At 38.6% G+C, this 12961-nt stretch overlaps 1 protein-coding gene across 6 annotated transcripts in view; it reads left to right on the forward strand.

The window, feature by feature from the left end:
• The window catches only part of ints10 (integrator complex subunit 10), a 266775-nt gene that overhangs the window by 226870 nt on the left and 26944 nt on the right, over positions 1-12961 (forward strand). For all 6 annotated transcript variants that reach the window (XM_039751082.1, XM_039751083.1, XM_039751084.1 and 3 more), the window contains 2 exons: positions 1269-1348; positions 2831-2993. In XM_039751082.1, coding sequence (XP_039607016.1) covers positions 1269-1348; positions 2831-2993 — 243 coding nt within the window. The remainder of the gene's footprint in view (positions 1-1268; positions 1349-2830; positions 2994-12961) is intronic.

The raw sequence follows: 12961 nt of genomic DNA on the forward strand, positions 1-12961 counted from the left end.
AAATCCCTGATAAAAACTACATCATCAAGATCTGCCGGTAGTGCAGGGGAGCAAAGAGGGTTGAAGAGATTGTGGATTTCAGTGCTTGAGCCCCCACCTGCAATGTTGAAACAGCCAGGTGCCATTGTCCTCATCCTGTCGAGTAGGTATGGGGGTAAAGGTCATTTGGCCTCGTGAGCATGAAGAATAGCGCAGGGTTGATGTTGCCGTGAGGAGACAAGTTGAGTCCGTCTTGGCTGCAGATGAGGTCTCTTTTCACAGGGATCTTTCAGATCTCTAAGGAGTATCTGTCTTTCAAACTCAAATGTGGCACTTGGTGCCACAGCCCACCTGCCAAGTTGTTTGACTGCCTAAGGTAAAGTCATCCCTGATCGAGGATCGCAGGAATCGTGGTAATGAGGGGTCCTTTCTTCAGATTGGCTGGCACAGCACTGTTTCAGCCATGGAATGGCCAAATGGGGGAGGCAGCTTGATGGATGAGGTCTCCAGGACTCTAAACAAATCCAAATCATATTATATGATATCATCTACTGTTAAATTCTTACTTCTAAATTTTTTATTTGTATACTGTATTGAGGATTTGTTCTGTTCTGTGTATTGTATTGTATTGACCCCCTTCTTTTTGACACCCACGGCACCCCAGCCTACCTGGAAAGGGGTCTCTCTTTGAACTGCCTTTCCCAAGGTTTCTTCCATTTTTTTCTTACAAGGGTTTTTTTGGGAGTTTTTCCTTGTCTTCTTAGAGAGTCAAGGCTGGGGGGGTTGTCAAGAGGCAGGGCCTGTTAAAGCCCATTGCGGCACTCCTTGTGTGATTTTGGGCTATACAAAAATAAATTGTATTGTATTTCAAAGAGCTGCTGAATCTAAGTCTCAAGGGCTGGTAGTTCTTTGTCAACACATTGCAGTTCGCGGTCAGCCATCTTCTACTTCCGCTTCAGTCCTAGGAGAGAGAGAGAGAGAGAGAGAGAGCGCAAAGGTTAATGTCTAAACAAACAAACAAACAAACAGACAGACATAGGCTATCACAATAGTTACTTTGTGCATCATGTGCGATTGCTTCTAAAAAAAGGAGCTGAACAAATTAAATCAGCATATAGTTTTCAGAAAAAGTAGAAAGTCTTGAATAATGTGCATGTCTGGAGATTTATGAGTGTACCTTTTTCAAAATTCTTAAACATAAAAAATATATGCAGGGGTATATACCAGCATTTTTTCTGATGCTTTAATATAATGCAATGTTAAAGTTTTGTTGTTTTTTTTTTAAACAGGTAGAGACCTCAAGCTCCTTTGTTGTTCAAGTAAAGCTGTTATGCCTTATTGTCTGCAAATGATGCTGGCTTGTTTTAAAGTAAGTTGTATTTGTTTTTAATTACAAGAAATTAACTCACACTCATTATTTACCCCTCTGCACAAAATTATTAATTTGTGTATTAAATAATGATATTTTTTATTAAAAGAAATAAATTCAGCTGTCTTGCTGGTATTAAGTGACATCAATATATTCAGTTAGAGGCTCTGTAGGTGAGTGGCAACACAAAAAGCTACAGTATACTAATCAGGCCTTCCGGTCCCCAGTAACAGTCTCCTGCTTTTCCTGGATATTTCCTGAGCAGCACACGTGCAGTGGCTGTTTTCAGTTAGGAGAAACAGTCATTTGTTAAAAAGTTACTTATTACTAATTTCGAACACCTGTGTTTGTAGTCCCTTTATTCCTTATTTTAACCGGAGTTACTAACCTCAGCTTCATCTGTGGAGTTAGCCTTGTGATGTATCACCACAGAGTAGTGCAGTGTTCAGAAAATAAACTGTAGCAACTGCATTAAATCATCAGCTAATATTTTGCTCAGTTTTGTTTTTAAAACCCTGAACTATTGATATTCTATCCCCCAAAACTCTTTGATAATCTGCAAGGCATTCTTTTCCAAGAAAGGATTTTGAGCTCTGAGGTGCTTATAATTCTTATTAAAACCCCATTACATTCAGCTTCAAACACATCACTAATGAGGTCAAGAGGACAACACATCCATAACTACAAAGAAGCAAATGCAGCCCTTTTAACACAGTATCCAAAATGGATACTCACCTAGCCTTGGCCTGCACTTTGAAAATCACATACAGAAGAAGAGACAAGACACAACATTGCTGGAGTCTTTCACCCACTGTAAACAGATTTATTGTAACAACGATAATGCAGGTACAGTTTTCATTGAGATGTATCCCCAAATCCCTTCACTTTTGCATCACCTTCCCTGATGGAGGAATGCATGGTGTACAAAGACAAACATTTTTCTAATCCTCAAAGTAAATGTAGAGAGGATTGTCAGACTCTCATGATACCCCCAAATATCCATGCAAAATGCATGAAGTATAATAATCTACAGCCAAAAGACACTCTTCCTGGATCTGCACTACGGCTATAGGAGGATGTGTGTAGTTTTCCAGTAACTGAAGCCTGTCCCATTGCCCACCTTTCAAAAGTGATATACCTAAACCAGCCTACCTGACATGAAAAAATGTCTCTACCTTCACTACTGAATACTAATCTCATCCAGGATATCACCACTAATCAGTAATAATTGGTGTCTGCCTTCATTTCCGAAGAGTGCCACCAAGGCTGACAATGAGAAAAGATTAGTCTCAGGTTTCATCTGCATATGTAAACTTTTTCATTTAAAGAAACTAATATAACTTACTGCATATATTGGTGCAAACTACTTATATATAGCTTATTTATAAACTTTAAATAAAAATGGGTTTTATTATGGCAGTATGTTGTATTAATTATGTGGTGTAACAAAGTATTAATTTTTCTTTTCTGCTTTCTTTATAGTTGCGAGCATTTACAGATAATAGAGATGACTTGGCATTAGGTCATGTAATTGTTCTGCTACAACTTGAATGGCCACGGGGTGAAAATCTCTTCCTTAAAGCAGTTGAAAAAATCTGTCAACAAGGAAACTTTCAGTATGAGAATTTTTTTAACTATGTTACCAGTATCCTTTCCAAAAATGTATCATTTACTAAATTATCATAAGTGCAAGTGATTTATTTTTTTCTCACTTGCATACTATAATTTTACAAATACAATTTGGACCATTTTTGTCTCAAATGTTGATTTGTTAAATTTGGAGCTTGAACCTTTGTATAGTATGTGTCATTTATTTTCATTAGCAGATGAAATCTATGATTTTTATGAAAATGCCTAAATAAAATTATGCAGTTTCAGGAAGAGCATAGTTGTTGATATTCAAGGTATGCCTTACATGGAGCTGAAAATGGTACAACATAATCATACTACTACTTTAAAATGAGGAAAGAGAGGTTTGTGACTTCTTCAGAGTCATGCAGAAAACATTAGAAATGTTTATAATATTAAATGGCATGTTTGGCTTAACAAGACATGGAAGAGTCGTTTTAAAATAACACATTATAACAATTTTTATGAGAACAAGACCTTTAACCCAAGAAACTCCCCAATCCTGTTCACCTGGATTCTCCAAAATAACATCAAGTTAAGATTTAAAAGTCTCTAAAGTCCTATTCCCATACTAGGTCGTAATTTATTCCATATGTCTGTGTTTCTTTGTATGAAGGAAAACTTTCTAACATTTGTGGGAAATCTACCCTTAACACGTTTCCAAATGTGTCCCCATGTTCTTGTGGAAGTATCTATTGTACAGTAGCAAGAGGGATCCACATTACTAATTGCCTTCATAATTTTAAACACTTTAGTAATGTCTCTTTGCCTAAACTGAAAAGGTTCAGCTCCTTCAATCTTTCCTTAAAGTTCGTACATTTCAGTACTGAAATTAACCTTGTTCTTCTCCCATGGGCTTTATTGAGTGTCTCTGTGTTTTTTGTAATATGGAAACCAAAATTACACAGCACTTCAGATTACGTCACACTAAAAATTGTATTTCCTACTTATACTTTCCAAAAAAAAAAAAAATTTCAGTTCAGTAACTAGTGATCACACTTACTTTATTTACTTCAAATGCATGTACACTGGTTAACTATGTAATTTATAGGGTTATTTTTTTATCACAACTACAGAGAAATTCTTTCTTAAAGGTATATCAGGTACCCCCTGCCCTTTCCATATTTTAATGAAATCAGTGCTGTTCAAAACAAATTTATAAATACCAGGGAAGTGATTGATTTCATAAAGGCAGTGAGTAAAGATAAAAATGTAAAAGCCTTTGAACAAGACTTGTGGTTTTAGTTCATCACTATATCATAGGTATAGATCAGTGCTAAAAAAATACATAAGTAGCTGTATTGGGTTTTTGCTTTGTGGATTGGAGTTGGCAGACTCAGCACTCGGTCAAGCAATGAAAGGATATAACTATAGTGACGGAAAGGTGTAGCAATACAAATAATTGATTATAGCTTTTCATCGGCGGGGGCATATTTGTTTTCTGCCTTCGTCAGTTACTCCAGGACACTGAACTGAATTAACAGGGTTCAGAAAATGAATTAATAAATTTTTACAAAATGAAAATGGCCGAGAGCTACTCATGTTTTCTAACATTTATTCTCATAGCTTATTTCTACCCAAACAAACTGAATAAGCTTGTTTTGCCTGAACATTTACAAAATGTTGGTGTCCACATCTCACATTTTGCATTAAAACATCACAAAAATTATTTACTTCACCTCCAAGTGCATTTTGTATGTCTGTATGAATTTTCTTGTGTATCTCACACTATTGAATTAAAATGTGAATGCTGTCAAAACAAAAACATGCAATTACAAATACACAGATATTACTTATTCATTTGTCATTTTGTTAGATGTCATTGTTTCACTTCACAAGAGTATTTGCATGTCCAGTTGCATGTGTGATGTGTTTTTTAGCTAAAGAGATGACTGGCACTGCATGGAGTCAACAAGAGAGGTATATGGTGGAGTCATTTAAGTGTTCATCTGTCAGCCTTTTTCTAAACTTTGATTTCATGACATTCATGTCAGAAAAGGCAGACTCACAGAGGTATGTAGGCCCAGACAAAGTAGACATTTTCAGAGTTGTTTGGTGACGATTCTTATACACTCACCTAAAGGATTATTAGGAACAACTGTTCAATTTCTCATTAATGCAATTATCTAATCAACCAATCACATGGCAGTTGCTTCAATGCATTTAGGGGTGTGGTCCTGGTCAAAACAATCTCCTGAACTCCAAACTGAATGTCAGAATGGGAAAGAAAGGTGATTTAAGCAATTTTGAGCGTGGCATGGTTGTTGGTGCCAGACGGGCCGGTCTGAGTATTTCACAATCTGCTCGGTTACTGGGATTTTCACGCACAACCATTTCTAGGGTTTACAAAGAATGGTGTGAAAAGGGAAAAACATCCAGTATGCGGCAGTCCTGTTTGCGAAAATGCCTTGTTGATGCTAGAGGTCAGAGGAGAATGGGCCGACTGATTCAAGCTGATAGAAGAGCAACTTTGACTGAAATAACCACTTGTTACAACCAAGGTATGCAGAAAAGCATTTGTGAAGCCACAACATGCACAACCTTGAGGTGGATGGGCTACAACAGCAGAAGACCCCACCGGGTATCACTCATCTCCACTACAAATAGGAAAAAGAGGCTACAATTTGCACAAGCTCACCAAAATTGGACAGTTGAAGACTGGAAAAATGTTGCCTGGTCTGACGAGTCTCGATTTCTGTTGAGACATTCAAATGGTAGAGTCAGAATTTGGCATAAACAGTGCCAATTGGGCATCGTTTAAATGCCACGGGCTACCTGAGCATTGTTTCTGACGATGTCCATCCCTACATGACCATCATGTACCCATCCTCTGATGGCTACTTCCAGCAGGATAATGCACCATGTCACAAAGCTTGAATCATTTCAAATTGGTTTCTTGAACATGACAATGAGTTCACTGTACTAAAATGACCCCCACAGTCACCAGATCTCAACCCAATAGAGCATCTTTGGGATGTGGCGGAACGGGAGCTTCGTGCCCTGGATGTGCATCCTACAAATCTCCATCAACTGCAAGATGCTATCCTATCAATATGGGCCAACATTTCTAAAGAATGCTTTCAGCACCTTGTTGAATCAATGCCACGTAGAATTAAGGCAGTTCTGAAGGCGAAAGGGGGTCAAACACCGTATTAGTATGGTGTTCCTAATAATCCTTTAGGTGAGTGTAGTTATCTGGCTCTACTAAGCTCCAGAAATGCTGAGAATGCTGTTTGGACTTTAACTGCACATTATTTTGAAGGTTTACTAATATATAATACTAGCAAAATACCCGCGCTTCGCAGCGGTGAAGTACTGCATTCAAATTTTTATTAAGAAGAAAATTAAACCTTTTTAAACTGTGGGACAATATGCCAATAATTATTTGTTAAGGATCTCTTTGTATACCATGTTGTCAGTTCGGCCCTCCAGTTGTAACATGACCAAGCTGTGCGCTGAGCTTACTCTTGAGCATGTAACTTACAGTTGGCCATGTGAACAGTAATCTTGTCTCAAATCTGACAGCTTGGATTGCTGCTGTCATAATCGGTTTGAGTTTCATGGTTTGTTTCAATTACGACAGTATTTGCAGGATTTGTTGTGTTGAAGTGACATTTGGCATCTGTCAAGCGTTGTAAGCACACAACCGGTTTCATCGATAAAATCACATCCAGCTTTTGAGAGTTTAAACATTCATAAACATCAAAGTGTCTACTACTGAAATCGTCACCTGTGAATCTAAGATGTTTAAGAGGCATTGGCGGTTGTCGAAAGGTGTAAAATATTTGGCCATTTCGGTACACTTGAAAGCGACAACCGAACAATTCAGCGGCAGCCATCAACTCACATGCAGAACCATAGGTGAAGGGCTTAAGCATTTCACTCTTCTAGTGCTCCTGTGTAGTATAATTATCTCCTGTACCGTCATCAGTCCACACCTTGAACCTGTCCCAGTCATTCAATACATAAGACACAATGTTCCTCCGGATATCAAGATTGAGCCTGATATGGCCGTGCAATATGTAACAAAGAGAATGGAAAAGGTAGGTGGTATCTCCGGGCATGGAAACCACTCGGTAAGTGACAGTTCTTTGATCGATAGAATTTCTTGAAGATGGGCCCATAAGTAACAAAGACTTTTGAAAAGTTCAATATGGCGGCCGACAGTGGCATCATACTACCGAAATAAGTACGTACATTGGTTTCAGTTAGTGGAGGGAAGCCGCCTACCAAATTTCGAGAAGATGGGGCCATAAATAAGAAAGTTCAACATGGCGGACGTTGTTGACCGTTATGACCATTACGCATAGAATTTCGAAATGAAACCTGCTTAATTGTTGTAAGTAAGCTGTAAGGAATGAGCCTGCCAAATTTCAGCCTTCTACCTATACAGGAAGTTGGAGAATTAGTGATGTTGGAAAATTCAATATGGCGGCTGACAGTGGCGTCATACCGCCGAAATAAGCACGATACATTGGTTTCGGTTAGCTAAGGGAAGCCACCTACCAAATTTCGTGAAGATGGGGCCGTAAATAAGAAAGTTCAACATGGCGGACGTTGTTGACTGTTATGACCGTTGCGCGGACAATTTTGAAATGAAACCTGCTTAATTGTTGTAAGTAAGCTGTAAGGAATGAGCCTGCCAAATTTCAGCCTTCTACCTACACGGGAAGTTGGAGAATTAGTGACGTTGGAAAGTTCAATATGGCGGCTGACAGTGGCGTCATACCACCGAAATAAGTATGTACATTGGTTTCGGTTAGCGCAGGGAAGCCGCCTACCAAATTTCATGAAGATAGGGCCATGAATAAGAAAGTTCAATATGGCGGACGTTGTCGACCATTATGACCGTTACACGTAGAATTTCGAAATGAAACCTGCTTAACTTTTTTAAGTAAGCTGTAAGGAATGGGCCTGCCAAATTTCAGCCTTCTACCTACAAGGGCAGTTGGAGAATTAGTGATGTTTTGAAAATTCAATATGGCGGCCGACAGTGGCGTCATACCACCGAAATAAGTACGTACATCGGTTTTGGTTAGCGCAGGGAAGCCGCCTACCAAATTTCGTGAAGATGGGGCCATGAATAAGAAAGTTCAATATGGCGGACGTTGTTGACCGTTATCGACCGTTACGCGTAGAATTTTGAAATGAAACCTGCTTAACTTTTGCAAGTAAGCTGTAAGGAATGGGCCTGCCAAATTTCAGCATTCTACCTACACGGGAAGTTGGAGAATTAGTGACGTTTGGAAAATTCAATATGGCGGCCGACAATGGCGTCATACCACCGAAATAAGTACGTACATCGGTTTTGGCTAACGCCAGGAAGCCACCTACCAAATTTCGTGAAGATGGGGTCAGCCTTCTACCTACACAGGAAGTTTGAAAATTGGTGACGTTGGAAAATTCAATATGGCGGCCGATAATGGCATCATACCACCGAAATAAGTACGTACATCGGTTTTGGTTAGCGCAGGGAAGCCGCCTACCAAATTTCGTGAAGATGGGGCCATAAATAAGAAAGTTCAATATGGCGGACGTTATCGACCGTTACGTGTAGAATTTCGAAATGAAACCTGCTTACCTTTTGTAAGTAAGCTGTAAGGAATGAGCCTGCCAAATTTCAGCCTTCTACCTACACGGGAACTTGGAGAATTAGTGATAAGTGAGTCAGTGAGGGCTTTGCCTTTTATTAGTATAGATATAAAATCCAGTGTCTGTCTCTTTTGTATGTCTGTCCATTTTTTAACGAGAGAACTACTTAACGAATTTAGATCGGGTTTTTTTCTATAATTTGTGTGGACATTCTGGTTGATTTTGCACCATCTCTTATTTCGCTATATATCATAGTTCACTTGCGGTACCGATTTATTTGCGCAAGTCCAAGAAACACGCAGCGGGCCAAGGGGAGGGGCCTTCCTTACTCACTTGCCAGCTTTGAGGTGTGTTCCTTAACTCTGCTTAGTTGGTGAACGAGAGAACAATTGAATTCAACTTTGTTTGATATTCAAAATAAAGTGTTACTTAGGTCTTGATGAGTTTTAATCCGGATATTCTCTTAAGTGTATGCCACATTGAAAAGATAGATTACAATTCAGATTGTGGATCATGATTTTGTGTTAAAAGGATCGTGATATGTTTTTTTGGAGAGATCGCCCGCGACTAATTTGACTAATCAAGTTTTCAAATTTATGTAGGACTAGCAAAATACCCGCGCTTCACAGCGGAGAAGTAATGTGTTAAAGAAGTTATGAAAAAGAAAAGGAAACATTTTAAAAATAGCGTAACATGATTGTCAATGTAATTGTTTTGTGACTGTTATGAGTGCTGCTGTCATCAAGAATTTGATTATCATTATTTCTTTCAATCATGTTCGTATTTGGAGAATGTTTTGTGCTCAAGTTACAATTCGTGTTTGTCTAGTCTATCCCTGACCATCTCATCTTCATTGTCAACCGTTGTAAAGATAACAGGTTTCATTCATCGAAGTGATCACTACCCAAATCGGTACTCATGAATCTAAGATGTTTAACAGGCATTTCCGGTATTAAGCTGTGGAATTGCCTTGCGAATATTTAGCGGCAGCGTGTCTATGAACGTAATTTAAACTTAAGCTTTACACCGTGCTTTCCTATTGATATGTCCTCAAAAGCTTGTTCAGCTTCAGAGGGTTGTTCCTCTCTTACTGTATCAATAAACAGCTTGTCTTCCTCTTTATCTGAGACATCACACACTGCATGCACGGGTTTATCTTTCCCAGTCCTGCAAACTATAGTGAAGTGGTTCAATTTACCACATTTTTTACACTGTCTTCCTTCAGCTGGACATTGACTTTTTCCACCGTGTGCTTTGTTTCTGCAGTAGCTGCACTTATTAATATGCTTGTATGCGTCACTCACTTCATATTCTTTTGCTGCCGTCTCAATTGTGTAATGCGTTTTTTGTTCAGCGCACTTTGGAGCTCTTGCTTATAGTCTGCGTACTGCGTTCACAGTCAGTTCACATGAGCCGCTCAGAGTACATGCATCGAAGGTTCTCAGCTGTGCTTGTGCTATCTCGTGCAATCTTGCAATGTCCATGGCTTTATTTAATGTTAGCAAAGACCTGGCACTTAAAAGTTTATCTTGCACTTTTACTGAGTTTGTGCCAAACACTAGTCTATCCCTGACCATCTCATTTTGGTTTACATAAGCACAGTCCTTCACCAGAAAATATTTAGCGGCAGCGTGTCTATTGGATTGCTGCTGATGGACGGCCTTATATGGGAAGGCACTCAATTACGTGGGAGGCGTGGTGATGGGGGACGCAACTCTGGCTATGGCCGTATATATGTATGGAAGTAGGATTCAGTTATGACCGTTATGCGTAGAATTTCAAAATGAAACCTGCTTAACTTTTGTGAGTAAGCTGTAAGGAATGAGCCTGCCAAATTTCAGCCTTCTACCTACACGGGAAGTTGGAGAATTAGTGATCAGTCAGTCAGTCAGTGAGGCCTTTTATTAGTATAGATTCATTAACCCTTTGGCGAGCTACCGGTAGTTCGTGAGCGACGTGTTGGAGACCCCTGATGTAGAGGAATATAATTGGATTTAATGAACAGCATATATTCTCTGGTCACTGGTTTAATATGTATTTTGAAGCCAGTGTTCAGTTTCAAGAAATTAACTGGATACTTTGATAAAGAGCAGAGTTTGAGTCACCTTAATTGTCAAGTTTAAAGTCTAGTAGTCTACCTTAAATTCTGTGTGTGCAAGAATGAGTTATTTGATTCTGTCTAAAAGAACAAAGATGAGTAGACGTAATGGGCTAGAATTCAGTTTTCTAAAGAAAATGACATTTCTGTGTGTTGCTTAGTGTAATGGGCTATAAATTAGTGTTTTAAAGAAAAGGCAGAATTTAGGTCATTGTTGATGGCTATCTAAAGGACATAATTATTTATTTGCTAAAGAGTCACCTGCTTTGAATAGTCAGACTGCTTTGATTTTGTATCTCATCTACACACAATGTGGGGATACAGAACTGTCTGCTTCCTTTGAAAATTAATGAGTTCTGGGGACATTGGTTTCTTATCAAGTACTCAAAGTAAATGTGTTTACACTATTTGTTATGCAGAAGAAATTGACCTGCACCATTGTTTCACTGATTGCCATGTTGATCTATGCAGAAATTGAAGCATTTATATATTTCTGGGTAAAGGAGAATAAAAAAAGAACAGAGAAGTATGGTCTGGGACTTGTTGACTGCTACCTGCTTCTTTTATGCTCTTTCACCATATCACTGTGGCTGCACCCTGTAGCAAAAGTGGCTAGTACCTGGCTCATGTTTCCTTAGGCTTGAGGCTGGTAATATAGACCTTTTATAATCCAACTATGATTAAATCATGCAATTACCCATGTACATCTAGCTGTTGAGTTGCATTGAATTCAAATTGAATCTAAGTGGACTTAGGTAGGTTTATTTTTAAATCTTAATTAAATAGCTATTTTCTGTCATTTATTAATACTAGAATTACCAGAGCCTACGAGAAAACTCGTAAATCCGGCCCACCTTAAATCCATTCGCTCCTCTCCATCAGCATCTTTTGTCCTATAAATGTGCCGATTAAGACAAGCAGTAAGCAGCCTGCTATTCCATGCCCCACCGTCACAGAACGTTCACAAAGTTCTCCCAGCTCATGCCTTGTTTGATTATCTGGGAGTGAAGTGCTGGAGTTTAAGAGTGGAAATAATAGATCGTTATTTGGAACACATGCATTTCATGTGTGTTCTGTTTCTACCTTAATCTTTGTAAACACATTGTTAAAACAGAAACTTTTTCATATTTTAGTAATAAATATTACAAAATGTAGGCGTTAACTATAGAAGGTGTGAAGCCTGAGGTCCAAAGATCAAATAAACTCTTTCACAAAAGGTTCAAGGACGATACAACAGCTTACGTGGTGTAGCAGCAAGATTTGCTGACTTATAATCAAGAGTCCCTGGTTCGATCCTGACTGTCTCCTATATTTACTGTTTTCAGCAGTGAGCTGCTCTTATTGTTAATGTTATACAGTACACACATACATTTGGTTTGCATCTGTAACAGACCATTTGCGTTTATAGTACTGTACTTATAAGAGTTACCTTTTTTTTTTTCTTCACTTTTATTGTCTCAGTCACGATCACAATACATACTACTGCCCTAGGGATCTGACGCTGTTAGTTTTTATTTGAAACTGGGAATAACTGTAGATGTGAGTGGTGTTTTGAGGCAGTGGAACTGGACATTCTCTGATCTGGAGGGATAAAAGCTGACACACAAACGCTGGTAAATCTGCCTTCTTCGTACCTCACCGTCACTTTATTTTTTTTATTCAATTTTATTGAATGTTCCTGCTTACACAGAATTATTATGCACTATGCACTAATATTTGGAATTATTCATTTTATGACCTTTTATGAGGTAAGTTCAGCGCTATATGCAGTCATCAAATTCAACTGTTAACAGTTTACACACAATCTGACGTTGTTTTCAAATAATATTACATTAGTGAGATGATGTTTTCTGAGCAATACTATTCAGGTCATAAAATGATTTCTTCAAAATGTCACATATATTATCTCTTTCTTTCAGGTGTGTAATAGAAACCACAGCAGAAAGAGAAGTGTGCGTATTGCAACAGGTACACATGTCATAAATGTAGGAAGGACGGTCCTTGCGTGTGTGTGAACTGTTAACACTGCGTTCTGCTAAATCACACATTTGCAAAATAAAAGCAGGCTATTAACGCAGTGATATGGAGGTACAAGTTTCATGGCAGATATCAGGAAAATCTAAGAAGGTCAGGGACAACGAAAAAAATCGTAAGGTTTAGGGATGCTCTTCCTCTTCAAGGGAGATTGCTGTCCTCACAATACCTTCTTAACTTTGATAAGAGTCGAAATGTCCAACCTAACATGCTGTTTAGTGCACCACCTTTTAAGCTCCTTCAGTGTGTGCAGCTTTTCC

The sequence above is a fragment of the Polypterus senegalus genome, chromosome 4, assembly GCF_016835505.1.
Source record: "Polypterus senegalus isolate Bchr_013 chromosome 4, ASM1683550v1, whole genome shotgun sequence".
In the NCBI taxonomy this organism is placed as follows: domain Eukaryota; kingdom Metazoa; phylum Chordata; class Cladistia; order Polypteriformes; family Polypteridae; genus Polypterus; species Polypterus senegalus.